This window comes from Oryx dammah, unplaced genomic scaffold (assembly GCF_014754425.2).
Source record: "Oryx dammah isolate SB20612 unplaced genomic scaffold, SCBI_Odam_1.1 HiC_scaffold_26, whole genome shotgun sequence".
Taxonomy (NCBI): Eukaryota; Metazoa; Chordata; class Mammalia; order Artiodactyla; family Bovidae; genus Oryx; species Oryx dammah.
The window spans coordinates 2,999,435-3,020,730 of NW_024070210.1; the positions used below are offsets into that span (position 1 = coordinate 2,999,435).

Genomic DNA, 21,296 nt, shown 5'->3' on the forward strand with positions numbered 1-21,296 from the left:
TAATACACATGTGCGCTCAGCTGCGATGTGTTTTTAACCAAGAGAAAGCAAAGGTGATGGAAGTCACTCCTGTGACGCACCACGTCATATGACTGTTTTCTCTGAGACTCCGTCTGGCTAGCAGAGCCTCCTTCATTCTCCTGTGAGCCTGAGAGAGGCAGGCAGCCACGCTGTGAGCCGTCTACAGAGAGGGCCACGCAGCAGGAAACGGGAACAGCCTCCAGTGGGCACAGTCAGCAGGAAATGGAAGCCTTCAAACCGAAAGCTACAAGGAAAGACGCCCTGCCAACCACCTGGGAGAGTCTGGAAGCAGAAGTCACCCCCGTGACCCCAGCCGAGCCCTGGCTGGTAGGTGTGTGAGACCAAAGGCAGAGAGGACCCACCTAAGCTGTGCCTGGACTCTTGATCCACAGAAACTGTGCGATAAATAATACGTGTGTTTTTTTAAGCTGCTAAATTTATAGTAATTTATTATACAACATAAAAGACAAATACAGAACTCTTAACATATAAAAGTAAAAAAAAAAAAAAAGTAAAAGGAATATTGAATGCTTGGCCATTTGGGATATTTATTAGTGAAGATCAGACATCCAAGATCAGTCCTCAATGCCCATTTCCATGATCCTGAGAGTTGGTCCTTCCACCTCCTGGCTGTCTTTGATTCTGCACAACTGAACAGAAGGCATGAGTGCTGTGCTGAGGCAACACAGCTCCGTGGAAGTCTCAGCCCTCTCAGCATCACTGTCGCCTTCAATGACGCTCACGGAGGTTTCCTGGTCTAGCAAACTGTCTGACACGCTTCCATTTTTCTCATCCCAAACTGGAGTATCAAGATTTGTTTCCTCATTCACCTGTTGAATGATAACCCCTTCTGAATACTTTGATTTATAGATGGGGAGGAAAAATTCATTCGAAGAGACTTTCTCATTCTCTTCCTTTGGTATAGTCAATAACATATTCAAAGCTTTTTGGTATTCCTGACGTTCCTGTTGAGTGATTAAATCTTGTTCACTTTTATTTTCATTTTGTTCTAAATTCTCAGTCTTTCCAACATCACGTAAATGCAATGTATCCACATCGTCTAGCTTTCCTGAGCTTTCCCCGGACGTGCAGCCTAAGTCCACCTTTAAGACGTGTAGCAGCCGGCGCATTTTCTCCTGGAATTAAAAAAATACAAGAGTAATTATATTAATTAGGCTAGTCAAGGGTGCTGCAGCACTGCTCACCTCCGCGGGGTTAATACTGCCTCCTCCTCATTCTGCCTGTATCTCCCCTTTCCCCACATACACAGAAAGGGCAAGAGAAAAAGTGTCTGCTTTTAATGCATTCTTTGAGAGAAAGGTAAAACCTGAAAGTTCTTTCTATATTAGGATTTTTCTTATAAAGTTAAGACAAACCTCCTCCAAATGATGTTTATTTTGTTTTATATGTCTCTCAAACAGTCGTTCCAGAAACCTACAAATGATAAATAAAAATGTTAATGGTCTCAGAATCAGAAAACCAACTAAACAGAGTCATGCCAGAACTAAAGTACTAAAGGCTGGAAAATCTGTTTTCACCCTTTTTCTTTTCGAAGATACAGACTATAATCCTCCTCTGTTCTATCAAGCTCTCCAGTGTGGAAGCTAGCCTGACTTCTACTATGTTTAAGTTATGTTAACAGATGCCAATGTCTCTTCTGAGAGACTGCACGCTGCTTACATTTCTGTGAAATAAACTGACATGAGGTTGTAACGCCCCCTACTAAAGAGCCCTGTATCCTTTTTCTCTCTCACAAACACCAAAAGCCTTCCCTCATCCCTTTCTCTGTCACATACACTCATCCTCCAGAGGCAAACTCTAAAGAAAACTCTCTTATAAAGCGTTACTTTACAATGTTTCCTAAATTATACTTGAAAAGATATTCACTCAGGGTAAACTGACATAGCAAGTTAAAGTTAGCACTTATTGTGGACTTCCCTGGTGGCCCAGACGGTAAAGGGTCTGCCTACAGTGCCGGAGACCCGGTTCGATCCGTTTGTGCTGGACGCGTGATAATCATTCTCTCTCTAATCATGACCAACAGACGTGCACTCAGTTGCTTCAGTCGTGTCCGCCTCTCTGACCACATGGGCTGAAGCCCACCAGCCCCTCTGTCCACGGGATTCTCCAGGCAAAAAGACCGGAGTGGGTTGCCATGCCCTCCTCCAGGGGGTCTTGCTAACCCAGGGATAGAACCCTTGCGTCTTGTGTCTCCTGCACTGGCAGGCGGGTTCTTAACCACTAGGGCCACCGGGGAAGCCACTGGCAGAGAAAGGCATTAGGAAGCCCGTTTTCAGATGAGAGAACAGCCTGTCTAGATGATTTCGTCCCCGCCCCCAACCCCGCGCCCTGAGGTCACAAGCCATTAAGAGAATTTAACTCAGAAGTGTCTGACTCCAGGCACGTTCTTTCAACTATACCAGCCTTGTCTAGCTACCACAGGAGTGTATCAATTGGTTTTTTAAAAACTACTCATTTGTTACCATTTGTTACTATCAATGAAGTCATGAGACAGTCTTAGATTTAATTATTCTTCTGATTTTGAAATTTTTAAAAAGCCCAAGAAATCTGTATCCTATATTTTACAACTATCATTGATGTTTACTGGGCACTTTTCTATGCATATGTATTTATGAAAACTGGGATTAAATAATACATACTGGTTTGATATCTGTACTGTTTTCTAATCAGTTATATTATTTTGAACATCTTTATGTATCAATAAATTCACTTCTGCAACATCATTTAAAATATCTGAACAGACCTTCCTATTATAAACATTCTAAAATTTATTCAACTGAACCTTACTATTCAATATGCAGGTTGATTCCATTTTATTGTGCTACTATGAAAATTGTCACAGTAAAAAGCCTTATTAAATGAAAAATGTGAGTTTTAATGCTCTTAAGCATGAATGTGCATTTTTCATGTCAACTTTGTTTTGGTTTCTAATCTTTTATTTTTTTGATTTATAGTTGGAGGCAGTGTTTTTGTTCTGGTGGTGGTAAAAAAAAAAACCAAAACTATATAACATAAAATTTACCATCTTGACCAGTTTTAAAATTTACAGTTCAGTAGTATTATGTCTATTCACGTTGTTAAATAGAAACAACTTATTAAGAATGTCTGCACTCGACATACTCTTATGACAGGGAAAGCACGTAGCATACACACAGTAGGGTCTTCTGATACATATCATAAAGTTTTACCTAAATGAATTTCGGCTACATAAAAGTTCAAGCTGGTTCAGGACAATGGGTTCCTTAAGATATATAGTACTAAGATGATTTTACAAACTTCCCCTTTCACTCGCTGTGTGCAAACCTAGTCTTTAACTTGTCCTCACGTTACTAGTAACAGTCCTAACGAAAAAAGCCTGCTTTTGATCTTCATGACAGTTTCAGATAGTAAAAAGAGATGATGGAATTTTGCAAAGAAGCAGCAAAAATTTAGTGTACTAGCCTATTCTAAACTAAAAGACATAGTATTTTTGTCTTCTCTCTCTATGGGACTTTTACATGTATGATAATGTCATCTCTGAATAAAGAGACTTTTATGGTTTTCCTTCAAATGTGGATACCATTTCTTTTTCTTTGCGATAAGATTTTTTTGAAATTGGGGTATAGTTGACATTTTGTTAAGGAATACAACATAATGATTTCTTATCTGTATCTATTGCAAAACAGTCACAGTAAGTCTAGTTACCATCTGTCACCACCACACGGTTACAGAATAATTTTTTTTCTTGTAACGAGAACTTTTAAGATCTATTCTAGCAACTTTCAACTATACGATAAGGTGTTGTTGCCGACAGCTGTCACCGCTGTGCATTAACTACATCCCCATGGTCTGATCAGTTCATAACTGCAGGCCTGCATCTCTGACTCCCCTCAGCCGTTCTGCCCCATTCCCCCCATGCCCACCCCCCGCCGGCAATTTGCTCTTTGTATTTAAGGGATGTAACCGTATATAGATGAATAAAATCTCTATTCTTTTCTCTATCTCCCCTAAACTGTGAACCTGCCTTAGAGTATGAACTGTGTTTAGTCGCTCAGTCGTGTCCGACTCTTTGCGACCCCGTGGACCGCAGCCCGCCAGGCTCCTCTGTCCGTGGGATTCTCCAGGCCGGAACACTGGAGGGGCTGCCACGCTCTCCTCCAGGGGGTCCTTCCGACTTAGGGGTCAGACCCAGGTATCCTGCAGTGTAGCTGGATTCTTTACCACCTGAGCCACCAGGGGTCCCCGGAAGAGGACGGATTAAATGTTCTTTAGAATTTCTATCAACTATAAGAATATGGTCCCCTAAGAAAGCAAGATAATTCCCATTTCCCAATATGTGAAAATAAATAAAATTAACACCAAACGAAGAGTTTTAATGTACAGTTCAATGACCACAATACGATTAAAAAAATCTAACCTGTTTGAAAATAAACCTAGTTTCAAAATTTCATCTGTTACATCTTCAATGAAACTCAGATACAACAGTTCTTCTTCACTGTGAAGGCAAAGTGATATACAGCATAAAAGTTACTGCTTATTAAAAAAAATTACTGCTTATTTACGCTGAAAATTAGAGTACCTATACTGAAATATCTGTACTATTACAAACGCACTTCCATCTCACATTATCAAGAGGAATATTATAAAACAAATATATGTCTACCTTCTCAAATTATGCAAGGATATTTACTAAAGATGAGAAAGTATTCCCTAATAGAGTAATATTTCATAGATGTCTGCAACACTGATCAGGCAGTAAAAAAGCAGCAGGGATTAAGTAAAAAAGAAAGCAACCACGCAAAGGAGCAAGAGGGCGACTTAGGGGTGACCCTGTGGGGGCTGCCGTGTTCCTAACGAGCATTTTAAATGTCCTTGGGCTCCTGGCCACGTCCAGCCAGGGAGGCGTGAATCCCTCTGTGAGGCAGAAGGGAAAAAGAAAGGTCATCCAGAGAAGCAGGAACCTAAACAATGAAATCCTCTCCTGCTCCGAGGAGGGCATCTGGTTTCAAGGTGGAGAAATTTATTGAGTAGAAAAAAATTTTTTTTTTCTTGACAAGTCTGTAGATAAGGAAAAATATTCGAGTAGAAAAAATTTGTGTACATACATATAGTGGTAATTTTTAATTACTTGGGTATATTTCTCTGTCATACTCTGAGTTATATATTTTAGTAGTTATTACACAAAAAGTAGGGTACTATTACAAGTTTGATCTTAATTAGCTAAAAATCAGTGAATTGACAGAAAATGTAAATAGCAAGTAGCCCACCAGGATCCTCTGTCCATGGATTCTCCAGGCAGGAATCCTGGAGTGGGCTGCCATTTCCTTCTCAGGGGATCTTCCCGACCCAGGGATGGAAACCACGTCTCCTGCACTGGCAGGTGGGTTCTTTACCACTGAGCCACCAGGGAAGCCTAAAACTACTTCAGTTATGGAATAAGCAAACGTTAAGGGGAAGAGTTAACTGGCATACCCAGCAGGAGATTACTGCATAAAACTTATGCTTTCAAACCAATTCATAGGCAGCAAATTTGAGAACAAATGAAATGCTATAAAAATAGATTGCGTTCCCTGAAAAAAAGGCAGTCCCAACTAAAACAACTTTCAAGTTCAGAAGCATAATATCTGGAAAAAAAAAAAAAAAAAAACTGGTGAGGTGAAAAAAGCCCAAGAACGGTATCCTGAGCTACCAAAAGGCTGCACTTCTCTAAATCGCATCTTCATTATTTTTACTTATAAAAATTATGGGTACTGATTATAAAAAATTAGCAAGAATTATAAATCTAGGGACCAATTTCCATTAGACAGAAAAATGAAGTGATTGGTAATTATTTCAGATATTTCAGGATAATATCATCAATAATATTAATAAGAATCATTAATAATTCTCTCAAATTTAATGTGTACTATATGACCAAACCCCAAAGCTGACTGTAAAGAAAAATTCATGTTCAATCTTGACTTATTTTATAAAAATTTGTGAGCCTTAATTCTTCATTTCCACTAAGTAAAATAAGGCAGTCAAAGAGCTCTTACTCAGAATACATTTTTCTCCCTGAAGGTGGCTGCAGCGAATATTGACATACTGCCCTGGAAAGAGAAAATTAGAATATCTGAACAAAGCAATGGTTGGCATACAGTAATACGTTAGTAATAAACAGGTTTCAGAATTTCAAAGCACCTGTCACACTCATTATCTTTATCTCATCTTTAGGATGACCCTGTCAAGTACATTGGGAAGACATTACCGTTCTAAACAAATCACCAAAGGGGCAGAAAGGCTAAGTAACCTGCTAAGGTCATGCGTTCAGTTCAGTTCTGCTCAGTCGCTCAGTCGTGTCCGACTGTTTGCGACCCCATGAATCACAGCACGACAGGCCTCCCTGTTCATCACCAACTCCCGGAGTTCACTCAGACTCACGTCCACCGAGTCTGTGATGCCATCCAGCCATCTCATCCTCTGTCGTCCCCTTCTCCTCCTGCCCCCAGTCCCTCCCAGCATCAGAGTCTTTTCCAATGAGTCAACTCTTCGCATGAGGTGGCCAAAGTACTGGGGTTTCAGCTTCAGCATCATTCCTTCCAAAGAAATCCCAGGGCTGATCTCCTTCAGAATGGACTGGATGGATCTCCTTGCAGTCCAAGGGACTCTCAAGAGTCTTCTCCAACACCACAGTTCAAAAGCATCAGTTCTTCGGCGCTCAGCCTTCTTTACAGTCCAACTCTCGCATCCATACATGACCACTGGAAAAACCATAGCCTTGACTAGACGGACCTTAGTCGGCAAAGTAATGTCTCTGCTTTTGAATATGCTATCTAGGTTGGTCATAACTTTTCTTCCAAGGAGTAAGCGTCTTTTAATTTCATGGCTGCAGTCACCATCTGCAGTGATTTTGGAGCCCAACAAAATAAAGTCTAACACTGTTTCCACTGTTTCCCCATCTATTTCCCATGAAGTGATGGGACCAGATGCCATGATCTTCGTTTTCTAAATGTTGAGCTTGAAGCCAACTTTTTCACTCTCCTCTTTCAATTTCATCAAGAGGCTTTTTAGTTCCTCTTCACTTTCCGCCATAAGGGTGGTGTCATCTGCATATCTGAGGTTATTGATATTTCTCCCGGAAATCTTGATTCCAGCTTGTGTTTCTTCTGGTCATGTGTTAGTAAGTAGCAAAGACAGATTTTTGAAACTAGTCTTCTAATTATAAATTCATAATCCTTTTAAAAATTGTACTATGAAACTTATCGTGTAAAAAGGATAATCAATTGGAATAAGGTTAAAATATAAATGATGTTGGAATCGTATTTTCCTATGGAAAAATACTGTAAGCTGCCTATTATGATAAATTCTGTTTGTTATTCAGTTATATCAGCATTAGTTAATTCCAAGCTTTCTATTCACAGGTATATTAAATTATAATATATTACTTCTTTTAAAGAAAGCTAAGCGCCAAACAATTGATGCTTTTGAACTGTGGTGTTGGAAAAGACTCTTGAGAGTCCCCTGGACTGCAAGGAGATCCAACCAGTCCATCCTAAAGGAAATCAGTCCTGAATGTTCATTGGAAGGACGGATGCTGAAGCTGAAACTTCAATACTTCGGCCACCTGACGCGAAGAACTGACTCACTGGGAAAGACCCTGATGCTGGGCAAGACTGAAGGCGGGAGGAGAAGGGGACAACAGAGGATGAGATGGCTGGATGGCATCACTGACTCAATGGACGTGCGTTTGAGTGAACTCCAGGAGTTGGTGATAGATAGGGAGGCGTGGTGTGCTGCAGTCCATGGGGTTGCAAAGAGTTGGACACGACCGAGTGACTAAACTGACTCACTAGGAAAGGTAACTATTGCTTTCTTGAGGTCATTCTTTACATTCACTGCAGACTGGCTCAACTGATGAGAGCTAAAGCATCAGGAATTTCCAGACAGAGCAGGTAGCCATAACCCCCCTTTCCTCTCCCCCAAACCCCCACAAAGCCTTGCCAGGTGAGCTCTCCCCAAGGAAAGGCCCAAGGAAAGACCTGGGCCCTGAGGGATTGCACGTGCTTGCTTCCAGTTTGCTATAGGATGTCTTTGACTTTTTTTCTTAAACCATTTACTTTTTATTTATTTATTATCTGCCTAGTTTCTGGCTTGTCTCATTGCCAAGAGTGAGGGCTACGCCAGCTGCAGCGTGCAGGCCTCTCGCAGCGGTGGCCTCTCCTGCTGCAGGGCGCGGGTCTGGGCCTGTGGGCCTCAGGAGCTGTGGCTCCTGGCTCCAGAGCACAGGCTCAATGGTTGTTCCACGCGGGCTTAGCTGCTCCCTGGCAGTGGGGTCCTCCCAGACCAGGGAGGGAACCCGTGTCTCCTGTGCTGGCAGGCAGGTTCTTTACCAGGGCTCCACGAGGGAAGGACACCTCCGCTAGGAGGTCTCATTCTTGATCTTTGAGTCCTTTTTTCCCTTCTACCACCTTCATCTCATATCCAAACTCTGACACTGGAAATGCATTCGACAGTTAAAGCTATCAGAGGCATTTTTTAGGTTCTATACGACCAACAACCTATCATTTTTATCTACAGGCAGTGTTCCGTAATTGTTAAACAGGATGAATCATTTGAAAAATTGAGTGTTCAAATCACAAATGACGAGTCCTCAAGTGGTAAGGTCCTCCAGTACTACCTATGCCGTGTAAACTGGTGAGCACCGCGCTGCAGGATCTGTCTTGGGGAAAATCCTTTCTTGGATGAATAGTGATGGCAAATAGTACAAGCCAGGGTCCCCTTTCCCTTTAGTGAGGAATCAGCAAAATGAATCCATCTAAACTTTTATAGTGACTGCCTACTTTGTAATATTTCCTTAGTAAACTGAATTGCATAATACCAAACTAGACTGGAGTGCATGTCGACGACGAACCAGGACTCAGTCTGTTGCACAGGAAAGTGGTTAGACATGAACAGTTGAAATACCTTGACGAGGAACACTGGAGGGCGCCGTCTCTAATCCTGTCCCACAGTAACTCATGCCCTTGTAAAGGTAAAGGGCTTATTCTTCCTTTGGTACCATCTGACACACAACCGGATGCCTGGAGATGCAACAAGAAGAATAAATCTTTATTTTGCTTCAAACATACATTATGAAAGAAGAGCTAAAGCAAAACATCAAATTTCCAAAAATATTTGATGAAAGAGAGTAGAGATATCCAGCAGAAAAAAGTGACTGATGCTTTATAGGACAAAGGATATTTTAGAATTCATTTTTCATACAATCAAGACTTTTTTCTTATATTTATTTAAAGATAAAACAATTTCTTATACTTTAATGAGGAATATTTTAAATGGTATTAAATACCATACATATATGAAAGAGAAAATGAAGTGCAAGTTTTAAGTTAACTTGAGAGTAAATATCCTATTATTCAGAAACTCAAAATAGCCCATCTGTTTCAAATGTTATCTAACACATAGAAGCAGTGGCAGCTCTGGCACTCTGAACAATATCAACAAACTTCTACTTTTACGGAACCCTGACTAGGGGCCACATACTGTGCCGAGCATATAATGATCAGATTTAACCTTTATAATGCTAATTTGTGTGTAGTGCTTGACAGTGTTAAAAGTGCTTTTGAATGTTGGTCTATCTACTGCAGCTGATACTCAAGTAGATGCTGGTGGTACTGCTTATAGAGTAAGGGACATGCCATTTTCTTACAGGGTTACAGATAGACCTTTGGAGTACAATGTCATAAAATGAACTTCTGCTCTAGTCTATTTGGGTACCTATGGAGGTAATCCTCCAATATCTCAAGCTAGCCATAGCCATCATTTATCGAGCCCAGGTCAGATTAGGTATTTTACCTACAACACTTTTTCCTTCCAATGATCCTGAACATTAAAAGTACAATTTTCTAGATGTGGTGACTCAGCTCTCGGGGAACTGATCTGACCTTGGGCCTTAAGTGGCAGAACCCGATGTCACACAGCTATTAATGGCCGAGATACAAACCCACAATCCTCTACTCACTTTCAGAAGGAAGGAGAAAAGCTGAGTGTGCTTATATTTTATTCTTCTATCCCTGAGTCTGTTTGAGATTTTAATAGACAAAGCATTCTCACAAACAATAACTTGAAAATTAGGATACAAGTGTATGATTAACAAGTGCATGATTAATAAAAAGTTTATCTCAAAGTCAGACTTAAAGCTGTAACAGTTTAAAAGAAATGATTGCTAAACATTCAAAATACAAACACTAAAAAAGATTTTTATGATCTAGAAAAAAGAGCAAGCACAGGAGAATAATATCCATCTATTTTTATATATTATCAGTGGCAATTCTTAAAAAAAGAAAGAAAATAGGCATAGAAACTAAACTTCTGCACAATTTTTTCTGGCTCCTTTAGTGATTTGAGTCTGCATCTTTGAAAAGAATTTAAGGTATTAAAAAAAAAAGAATTTAAGATATTTTATTCATCCATCCATCCATTCAGCCAGCCATGTGTTCTGGAAAACACATAAACAGCAAATGACTTAGCAGACTGGGCAGTCTGGCCACTCATGGAGAGCTATAACCATTGGTAAACAGGCAAGACTTCTGTATACTGGTTATATCACATGCAAAAAATGTCACCAAAGATTATTCTTAACAGTTCAAAGAGCTACACATATTCAATTAAGGCAGCTATAATTCTAATGTGTAACACAGAGGTCTCATTTTTATTACCTGCCTTATGTTCATTTCTGAATCTGTGGCGTTCTTGATCTCAACTGTCTCAAAATCAGATTTAAAGCTGTAATATTTTAAAAGAAGTTATTGTTAAACTTTCAAGACACAAACACTGTGAAAACAAACTTTGCTATCTAGGGAAAAAAAAAAAAACTTCAAACACGAGAGAGATTTCTAATGATACAAATGGGAAACAGATATGGTTTGGATCACATATGCTTCTTGTTCCTTTTTCAAATAGCAGCTAGATTTCAGTTGGATAGAATGGGGCTAGGGAAATGGAAACTATTGTCTTGAAAGAGCTGTCAAAAGCATAATCAGAAAAGTATGTTATTGTGTTGGCCAAAAAGTTCGTTCAGGTTTTTCTGTAAGACGGTATGGAAAACTTGAATGAACCTTTTGGCCAACCCAATATATTAGCTACCCAATATAGTAGGTTGGTACAAAAGTAATTTCAGTTTTTGCATTGCTGAAATTTGCCATTTGATACTGGAATACATTCTTAAATAAATGTGGCTATGTTACACATCCTTTTAGTGTACATACCTGGCTTTATGTTTTTTTGCCTATGACTTTTACTTGCTATTTATTTTATATGTACACTATGGAAATGACGTTGGACAAAAAAGCAAATTTGAGTGATTTTCTTATTCAAGTTCAAGATGGGCTGTGAAGCAGTGGAGAGAGCTCACACCACCACCAATGCCCTTGGCCCAGGAGCTGACGGCGCCTGCCAAGTGCAGAGGTGGCCCAGGAAGTTCTGCACAGGAGACCAAGCCCTGAGGACGAGGAGCGCAGTGGCGGCCCTCGGGAGTTAACAGTGACCGACTGGGAGCCATCGTCAAAGCCGATCCTCTTACAGCTACTCGAGAAGTTGCCGAAGAACTCAATGCTGACCTTTCTAAGGCTGTTCAGCATTTGAAGCAAATTAGAAAGGTGAAAAAGCTCGACAAGGGGGTGCCCTCATGAACTGACTACAAATCAAAAACATCATTTTGACACGTCGTCTTCTCTTATTCTACACAACAACAGTGAGCCATTTCTCAATCGGACTGTGACGTACAACGAAAAGTGGATTTTATGTAATAACCAGCGATGACCAGCTCAGTGGTTGGACAGAGAAGACGCTCCAAAGCACTTCCCAGAGCCAAATTTGCACCAAAAAAACATCATGGTCACTGTTTGGTGCTCTGCTGCCGGTCTGACCCACTACAGCTTTCTGAGTCCTGGCGAAAACACTACATCTAAGAAGTATGCTCAGCAAATCAACGAGCTGCACGAAGACCACAACGCCTGCAGTTCTTCATGACAATGCCCAACTGCACGCTGCACAACCAATGCTTCAAAAGTTGAGCGAATTGGGCTTCAAGGTTCTGCCTCAGTTGGCATGTTCGCCTGACCTCTCTGCAACTACCACTTCTTTAAGCAACCCCACGACTTTTCACAAGGAACCATCTTCCACAGCCTGCAGGAGGCAGAAAATGTGTTCCAAGAGGTCACTGAATCCTGAGGCATGGATTTTTAGGCTATAGGAATAAACAAACTAATTTTCATTGGCAAAAATGTGTTGGCTGTAACGGTTTCTATTTTGATCAATAAAGATGTGTGTGAGCCGAGTTATAATGATTTAAATTCAAGGTCTGAAACCTCAATTACTTTGGCAGCAACCTAACATTTGCTTTCATCATCTCCTCTTCACTTGAAGATCCTACCATTATATTTAATTTCTTAATTCTTTAAATGTATACAGACTGATGTTGTTATACTTCTTATATTTACCCAGAGAAAAAGATACTAGTCATGAATTGTTTTTTACTTTTAAAACCTAGTACCAAGTAAGTATCCACTTATAGAACACTAGGCAAACCAATGACAAATCTGCTGGCGCTCAATACTTAACGGGATTTGCTTCTTTCTTTAATCATTTGGCAAAACCTTTAATGACTATTCATTGTGTGCCAGGTACTACTGTATATGGAAATATTATTGATGCAAATTATATTTAATTCCCAGAAATTGTCCCAGTTGTCTACATTACACCCGAGGACTTGCTGCTGAGTACCGGCAGGCAAGGGACCACAGGGGTAGTCAGACAACTGCTTTTGCTCCCCACACGCAGTCCACTGTTTTGCTATTTCTAACATAAATCAATGAACATATTTACACAAATGCTGTTTGATGACATATTTTAAGGATTTTCTGGAAGTATATTTAAAACCACACAAAAGTTCTAGTACCATGTCTGAAACAATAAATTAAAATACATAACATTCATGTTTATAAAGAGCTTCACAAGTTTAATAGCGATTTCTCTTTTTTAACAATTACTCTGATAGTTCTAATGATTCACGCAGAAGGAAAAGTTACATTAGTCTCATTGCAATCAAAGGACACTGCCAGACATGGAGCCCGGCCCAGCAGACACATGGTGGAACGCAAGGGGTAGTACCTAATTTCTACCACATCTTAAAGGATATACTGTAAGTTACTGTGTGATACCTGCTTAATTCAGTCTGAGTTTCAGCTTCTATCCGCCGATTTGTAAAATTCTTTTTTCTTCTGGCAGGTGTATAATAACGATACTGTGACAGGAAAGATTTGGCTTCTGTTTTTAAAGTGCGTGGGGTGAATGGCAAATGTCTGTTAGAAAAGTGTTCAGAATGTTTGTCCAAAAGGTCCCCACTGGGTGCTTTTGAAATAACTAATTGAAACTTCTGGGAACCGGGGAATGTGCCCCTGGGCCCTCTGCTGTAGGAGGTTCCAGAGGATGGTTTCTTGGACACAGAGGCAGCGTAATCCATGCTGGACACGGAACAGCTGGAGTTCTTCTCAGTACAATTCGTGAGGACGTTCTGAGACTTAGGCAGACTTAGCCTCTCAGAAGAAATTACTGGTGACCGTGTAAAAGATGGAAATTCATTCACTTCCTCGATTAATAAACCGTTTTCATCCTGTGGTTCTCCTGAAGGCTAAGAACATTGGGTTTAACAGTGATCAATCACATTTACAAATTCAGATGATTGGGGATCTCCTGATTACACATTAAAAAACGCAAAGCCTCGGGGCTACATCCTGCAAATATAATGTCTATGTTCCTGGAAATTCGTATATGAAGTTATACTCATTTTTTAATTATTTATATATAAAAATATCGCTCTAAACCCAAGTGATAGCAATCATTTTTCTTTCTGAAACTAAAAAAGTGATTAATAACACATACCAATATTTGTAGTCTTGAACTCGTGTCCTGAGGTGGTGGCTGTTCAGTCACTAAGTGTCCGACTCTTTGTGACCCCATGGACTGCAGCACGCCTGGCTCCCCTGTCCTCCTCCGTTTTATCTGAGTTTCTAAATCAGCTCTGAGCACTAGCCCTCTCAACCACAGCAGGCGGCAGCATCTACCCCTCCCTGCCTTGTCGTCACGGCCATCTTCAGTGCCAGCGGTTCTGCTGTGACTTAAACGCTTTGAAGGAATGACAAGAGCTCACAACGTATGGAGCTCTAGTTCAAGTGATTGATATTTTAAACACAATTAAGAAAGATTTATGCCAGAAAAAGTTCATACGTGTTTCTTTATGAACTTCCCATGAGGGGGGAAAGCTTTGAAAGGGAAGGCATTTTGGCATGCTTTATTTCTTTCTGGTTTAACTTAACAAAAAATTTTCTACCTGAAGTAGAGTTGACTCACAGTGTTGTGTTAATTTCTGATGCACAGCAAGTGGCTCAGCTATATGCACACGCTTTCATATTCTTCTCCATGGTCTATCACAGGGTAGTGAGCGTAGGTCCCTCCCCCGACACGGCAGACCCTTGTTTGCTCATTTACGAGCAGTTCCCATCGGCTATATGCACACGCTTTCATATTCTTCTCCGTGGTCTATCACAGGGTAGTGAGCGTAGGTCCCTCCCCCGACACAGCAGACCCTTGTTTGCTCATTTACGGGCAGTTCCCATCTGCTCACCCTGAAGCCCAAGCCCGTCTCTCCCACCTGCCCTCCGCCTCGGGAACCACACATCTCCTCTCCGCGTCGGGTGAGTCTCGTTTCTGTTTTGTAGAGAGGTTCATCTGTGCCATATTTTAGATTCCACGTGTAAGTGATGTCATATGGTATTTAAAATCCTAAAAGAGGATGCTGTGAAAGTGCTGCACTCAATATGCCAGCAAATTTGGACAACTCAGCAGTGGCCACTGGACTAGAAAAGGTCAGTTGTCATTCCAATCCGAAAGAAAGGCAATGCCAAACAATGTTCAGACTACCACACAATTGCACTCACCTCACACGCTAGCAAAGTAATGCTCAAAACTCTCCAAACCAGGCTTTAACAGTATGTGAATCCAGAACTTCCAGATGTTCAAACTGGATTTAGAAAAGGCAGAGGAACCAAACATCAAATTGCCAACATCTGTTGGATCATCAAAAAAGCAAGGGAGTTCCAGAAAAGCATCTACTTCTGCTTTATTGACTATGTCAAAGCCTTTGACTGTGTGGACCACAACAAACTCTGGAAAATTCTTGCCAGGAGAAATATCAATAACCTCAGAAACACAGACGACACCAACCTCATGGCAGAAAGTGAAGAAGAATTAAAGAGCCTCTTGATGAAAGTGAAAGAGGAGAGTGAAGAAGTTGGCTTAAAAAACTCAACAACTAAGATCATGGCATCTGGTCCCATCACTTCATGGCAAATAGATGGGAAAACAATGGAAACAGTGAGTGGCTTTCTCTCCTTGGGCTCCAAAATCACTGCAGATGGTGACTGCAGCCATGAAATTATAAAATGACTATTCCTTGGAAGAAAAGCTATGACCAACCTAGACAGTATATTAAAAAGCAGAGACATTACTTTGCCAACAAAGGTCTGTCTAGTCAAAACTATGGTTTTTCCAGTAGTCATGTACGGGTGTGAGAGTTGGACTATAAAGAAAGCTGAGCACCGAAGAACTGATGCTTTTGAACTACGGTGTTGGAGAAGACTCTTGAGAGTCCCTTGGACTGAGAGGAGATCCAACCAGTGCATCCTAAAGGAGATCAGTCCTGGGTATTCATTGGAAGGACTGATTCATTGGAAGGATGCTGAAGCTGAAAACTCCAATCCTTTGGCCACCTGGTGCAAAGAATTGACTCACTGGAAAAGACCCTGATGCTAGGGAAGATTGAAGGTGGGAGGAGAAGGGGATGACAGAGGATAAGATGGTTGGATGGCATCCCTGACTCGATGGACATGAGTTTGAGCAAGCTCTGGGCATTGGTGATGGACAGGGAAGCCTGGCGTGCTGCCGTCCACGGGGTCGCAAAGAGTTGGACACGACTGAGCGACTGAACTGAACTGCACTGACGGTATTGTCTTTCTCTTTCTGACTGACTTCTCACTGCACCTTTGTTGCTGCGAATGGCATTATTTCATTTTTACAGCTCAGTAGTATTACAGTGTACGTATGTGTGCTTTAACTTCGGAAGAAGTGTTTCTGCTGTGGGTTCATAAGGCTTAAGAGTATTGGTAATATTTTATTTTTTTACAGACAAGATGCCCAAGAAATCTTGTCCATAATTCCAGACTTTATGGACACCTGAATACCCTTAACAGAACTCTGAGACACTTCATTAAATGGTACAGGGGAAGTTACATGCAAGTTAAACTGAGGTGAAAAAGGCCAGGATTTAGCCAGTTGTATCTATCCCACAAGCTCGAGGAGGAGAGAAGTGAAGATACACGGGATGAGGAGGAGCCGAGTGCTTTCAAGGCACAATACACTGTTACTGCCCGTGAGCAGGAGTAAGAGGAGGAATAGCTGCCACCACTTCACCACTAGGTGTGGCGTACAGACCATGTGCAAGGCTCTGTTCCAGTTAATATACGTATTCAACTCAGTTAATCACGGCATCAACTTCTGGGTGGTGGCACGATTATTCCTCTGCTTCACAGATGAAGAAACTGAGGTTCAGGGTCTCACAGCTTTGAACTCGTCCCACTGTGTCATGCTATTTTACAGACTCGTTTGGAAATTATTCATTTTTTATACCTTCAGGAATCTTAAACCGATTTCCACTCCTTTCGTGGTAGTGAACAAGTCAGCTAACTCAAGTATTGATCTGCCTCGTAAGGAAACTGCAGATAACTGGATATTGTGATTACAGCCTAAAATAGGGCAAATCTACCTATTTCCTTTCCAAGTGCTTTCTAACTATACCCAAACATAAGGCAGAATGACTCAAAGCAATGAAGTATTCTGGCATTAAACTGTGAGTTACTAGGGTACTATTTAGTTAATGACTTTAATATGTTAGTTGTTAAAAGTGTTACCAAACTAGGTTCACACTGCAGCTTACATATCAGAGGAGTCTGAATCCCTGGAAAGCAATTTCTAGTTCGATCTGAAAAGTCTTCTAGGGGCTATTAAATAATAATCACAGGAATTATTTACACTTGGGGAACGGTACAAACTGAGATCATAGCAGGCAGAGATGCATAAAGCATCAGACTGCCTGTAAGAAAATTCTTATCAGTAATGGCTATTTAATAAACAAAATGAAACACTGACGTCTTTAAAGATAGAAATAAACTCTCACGCGCCTGAAATGGCCTGGGGAAATTGCTCTTGAATCAACTGAAGGCATGAAACTTTTCTGTATCTTTATATCTTATAATCTCTACCATGTATCCTAGCTTGTCTTTTCTTGGAAACCAGGAGGACACAGTGCAAAATCAACTATATCCATCTGCTTTTTTCAGATTATATAATTTTTAGCTGTCAGTATCAGAAACCTTGGATATAATTTTCACAGAAAATGTGTAACACACTGGTAAATTCACCAAAATTAAAACAGTAAATCACTGTAAAGTTCTAAAATCAGAAAAGGAATCATCAAGTATACGTCAGTGGGAAACATTCTGGTGACAATCTGACCACCGTCACTTTCTGGTTTAGTGCGATTTGTTATAAATTGTTCCTGTGATTTAAGAATTTATATAAAGTGATAATCATTGAAAGTTTACAGAAACACGTTTTTATGTTAATTTTATAATCACAGAACAACTGAGTATTAAATCAATATTTTTCAGGGATAATGTCAGAAAAAACAGTATACAGACATTTTCCAACTGTTAGGTATTAAAACAGTTAAGGAATCAATTCAAGTGTGGAACAGGATAGGTACAATTTAAAAATTTGATTACACTTGTTTTGCAAAAAGCTTCAAATTATATTTTATAAGACAAACCAACAGCTTCTCATTTTTGTTGTTTATAGTGCTTTTAAAACACATTTATTTAAGAACGTAATCATATTCATATATTCAACTAATCTTAATAGCACATAGTATGTGCTACACCATTGATGTGAGTGAATGGTGAAATCTGTGTGTAGGGTAGAGGGTGCAGATTTAAGTATCTGAGGTGACAGCATGTGAGTCAAAATGTGAGAGAAAAAAAGTAGCCCATATTAAGAGTGTGGGAAATTAAAGAAAAGGTTTTTGATTACTTGCTCTCATGTATATAAACAGCTAATATGTCCATAGGCTAAAGTTACCACTTTCTTTTTAATCACAGCAAACTTTTCAGTAAATGCAGATTATAACCACAGGCATCTATTACCCATAAAACCCATCCAATTATCAAAATATTATGCCTGAAATAATTTTAATTTAAATGTACCTAAATATGTATCAAAATCACTGCAGATGGTGATTGCAGCCATGAAATTAAAAGACGCTTACTCCTTAGAAGGAAAGTTATGACCAACCTAGATAGCATATTCAAAAGCAGACACGACATTACTTTGCCAACAAAGGTCCATCCAGTCAAGGCTATGGTTTTCCAGTAGTCATGTATGGATGTGAGAGTTGGACTGTGAAGAAAGCTGAGCACCAAAGAATTGATGCTTTTGAACTGTGGTGTTGGAGAAGACTCTTGAGAGTCCCTTGGACTGCAAGGAGAGCCAACCAGTCCATTCTAAAGGAGATCAGTCCTGGGTGTCTTTGGAAGGAATGATGCTAAAGCTGAAACTCAAGTACTTTGGCCACCTCATGCGAAGAGTTGACTCATTGGAAAAGACCCTGATGCTGGGAGGGATTGGGGGCAGGAGAAGAAGGGGACAACAGAGGATGAGATGGCTGGATGGCATCACCGACTCGATGGATGTGAGTCTGAGTGAGCTCTGGGAGTTGGTGATGGACAGGGAGGCCTGGCGTGCAGCGATTCATGGGGTCACAAAGAGTTGGACACGACTGAGAGACTGAACTGAACTGAAATATTTATCAAGTTTTATAAAAATGTAAGTGAATTGCAAATTACTGTGAAGTCTAAATGGAGTAAAAAAATATACCTGTATAAAAGAATTATGAACTAACTTTTTAGAGAAAAAAAGTTACAGAGTTACAATGACTAAAGGAAAAATTAATGAGTAAGTCCTACACTTACGGACTTAATTATATATTTTGTTTTCAACAAGTCCCACTCTTACCTCAAAATATAATTATTAATTGATATTCAAAATAGAAATGGATAATAGAAATGGATTTAAAATCTTCAGTTTAAAAATACAGTCACTAAAAACGGAAGTACACGTATGAGTCAAATCCGACGAACACATTCCCAGCTGGTACAGCGCACAGCAGGTCTCCTCTGAAGGTAGCAGCTCTATTTCTAGTCCATTTCGATCAGGGTAGCAGCCTTGGGGGCTCTTCAACACAGTCACAGCTCTCCTGATGACTCCCCAGTCTATTTTCAGCCCACACCTCTTTCATGACACAGATACTTCTATCCAACTCTCTACTGAATACATTAGATGTTCCAAAGGCATCTCAAATCAAGCAGGTCCAAACAAGTAAATTTATACTTTATATTATCTGCCTCCCCCAACCCCCCCAAAAAGCCTGCACTTTGTTATTCTTTCAGTGAATGATCACCATCCTCTCCGTTGCCCAAACCAGAAACCTGGGAACTCTGTAATTCCTGCCTCTTGCTTTTCATCGGAGTCAGTCACCAAGTCCGGGGGATTCTACTTTACATTCCTTGTGCCCCTTCTGCTGTCTTACGTACCATGTCTTAATCATTTCTTCCCCACACCGCAGTGAGTGAAAGTCGCAGTCATGTCCAACTCTTTGCAGCCCGCCAGGCTCCTCTGTCCATGGGATTCTCCAGGCAATCTTCCCAACCCAGGCACTGAACCTGGGTTTCCTGCATTGCAGGCAGGTTCTTTACTATTTGAGCCACTAGGGAAGCCCTCCCCATACTGCCAACTGTCACATAATGAGTCAATATGACGACATAACTTCCCAACTAAGCAGTGGTCTCTGATTCCTCCACACTCCTCACATAAAAAGGACCCAGGTTCACTACTAACTTACAAATGCCCTTACTCACGCCCCCTGCCTGCTGACATGTCACAGCCTCATGTACAATGCCAAGAGCTGGAGTTAAAAAACGCCACTCGGTGCCTAGGAAGGGCAGCTGTGACGGTGGCTTTTACCAACAGGCGGTGTTATTGCTGGGGGACAGGAAACAAAGCCCAGGGCCTCATCCAGACAGCCTAGGAGACTATGCTCACAAATCTGGGGTCCTCTCCACAGCTACACCCCAGGGAGTGACCTGCAAGGAAACCTGTCCATCTTAGCACTGGCAGTGAGGAAACACTGGCCTTTGAGAATCTGAAATCACATGCTGCTTCCATACAAGACTGCAGCCTAAATCTGCATTACCCAGATGGTCCACAGAAACCCTAAACCAAGACAAATGACTCGGTTTTTCCCAACACCTAAATTGCAGTGGGATAAAAAGATGAGAGGAGGAGAGATTAAAAGAAATTTACCAATTAGTTGAACTTATTTAGATGCCAATTCTAACAAACTAAAAAGAAAGAGACAATGGAGAAATCTGAAGAGTGGATATTTGATGCTATCAAGGAATTATTAATTTAAAGGCATAATAATGGTATGGTGGTCTTTCAGATACATATAGAAATATTTATAGATAAAAAATATATATCTGGTATTTGCATCAAAATAATCTGGGGAGGAAGCAGTGAATGAGGCTATATGTGGAGTAAGTCTGGCCCTGAACTGACCATGGCTGCACTTGGGGGACAAGAACATGGGGGTTCATTATACCACGGTCTCTACAGGCGCTAAAAATCTTCAAAATTAAAAAGTTTAAAGAGACCATCCCATACACACAAAGATTTGTAGTTTCAGCTGAGAAATGGTAAAGACATACCTCTCACTGTTTCAACAAGAAAAAAGCTGGACATCCTGCAAATTAATAATTTTTCTTGAACTAATGAGAGAAATAAGGTCACAGAGCAAACAACTAACCTGAAATCCAGAGGGAGACAGGCACTCGCAAGGAGGAGACAGGCATTTGCAAGGAGAAAACAGGACCAGAGCAAGTGCTTCTGTGCGACGGAAGCTGCTGAAGGACACACGCTGCTGAGAAGACTGCGCGAGACGCCTGCAGCGAGACGCCTGCAGCTAACTGCTAAGACTGAGTGTAGACTAGCGCAGGTGCATGAGGCCTCTGAGACCTGGGGAGTTTGTACCCGCTTGCCAGCCTTTTCCTCTGGGAACCACACCAAAAGCTCTT

General features: G+C 40.8%; 1 protein-coding gene across 5 annotated transcripts in view; it reads right to left on the reverse strand.

The window, feature by feature from the left end:
- Positions 1-442: 442 nt before the first annotated feature.
- Positions 443-21,296, reverse strand: part of SPATA7 (spermatogenesis associated 7) — a 38,443-nt gene continuing 17,589 nt past the window's right edge. For 3 of the 5 annotated variants that reach the window (XM_040227514.1, XM_040227517.1, XM_040227518.1), the window contains 7 exons: positions 13,218-13,687; positions 10,716-10,782; positions 8,965-9,080; positions 6,057-6,110; positions 4,439-4,516; positions 1,398-1,455; positions 443-1,157 (listed from right to left, as the gene is read on the reverse strand). In XM_040227514.1, the coding sequence (XP_040083448.1) occupies positions 597-1,157; positions 1,398-1,455; positions 4,439-4,516; positions 6,057-6,110; positions 8,965-9,080; positions 10,716-10,782; positions 13,218-13,687 (1,404 nt within the window). In that variant the 3' untranslated portion in view covers positions 443-596. The remainder of the gene's footprint in view (positions 1,158-1,397; positions 1,456-4,438; positions 4,517-6,056; positions 6,111-8,964; positions 9,081-10,715; positions 10,783-13,217; positions 13,688-21,296) is intronic. The other 2 variants (XM_040227515.1, XM_040227516.1) reach the window with 2 other exon arrangements.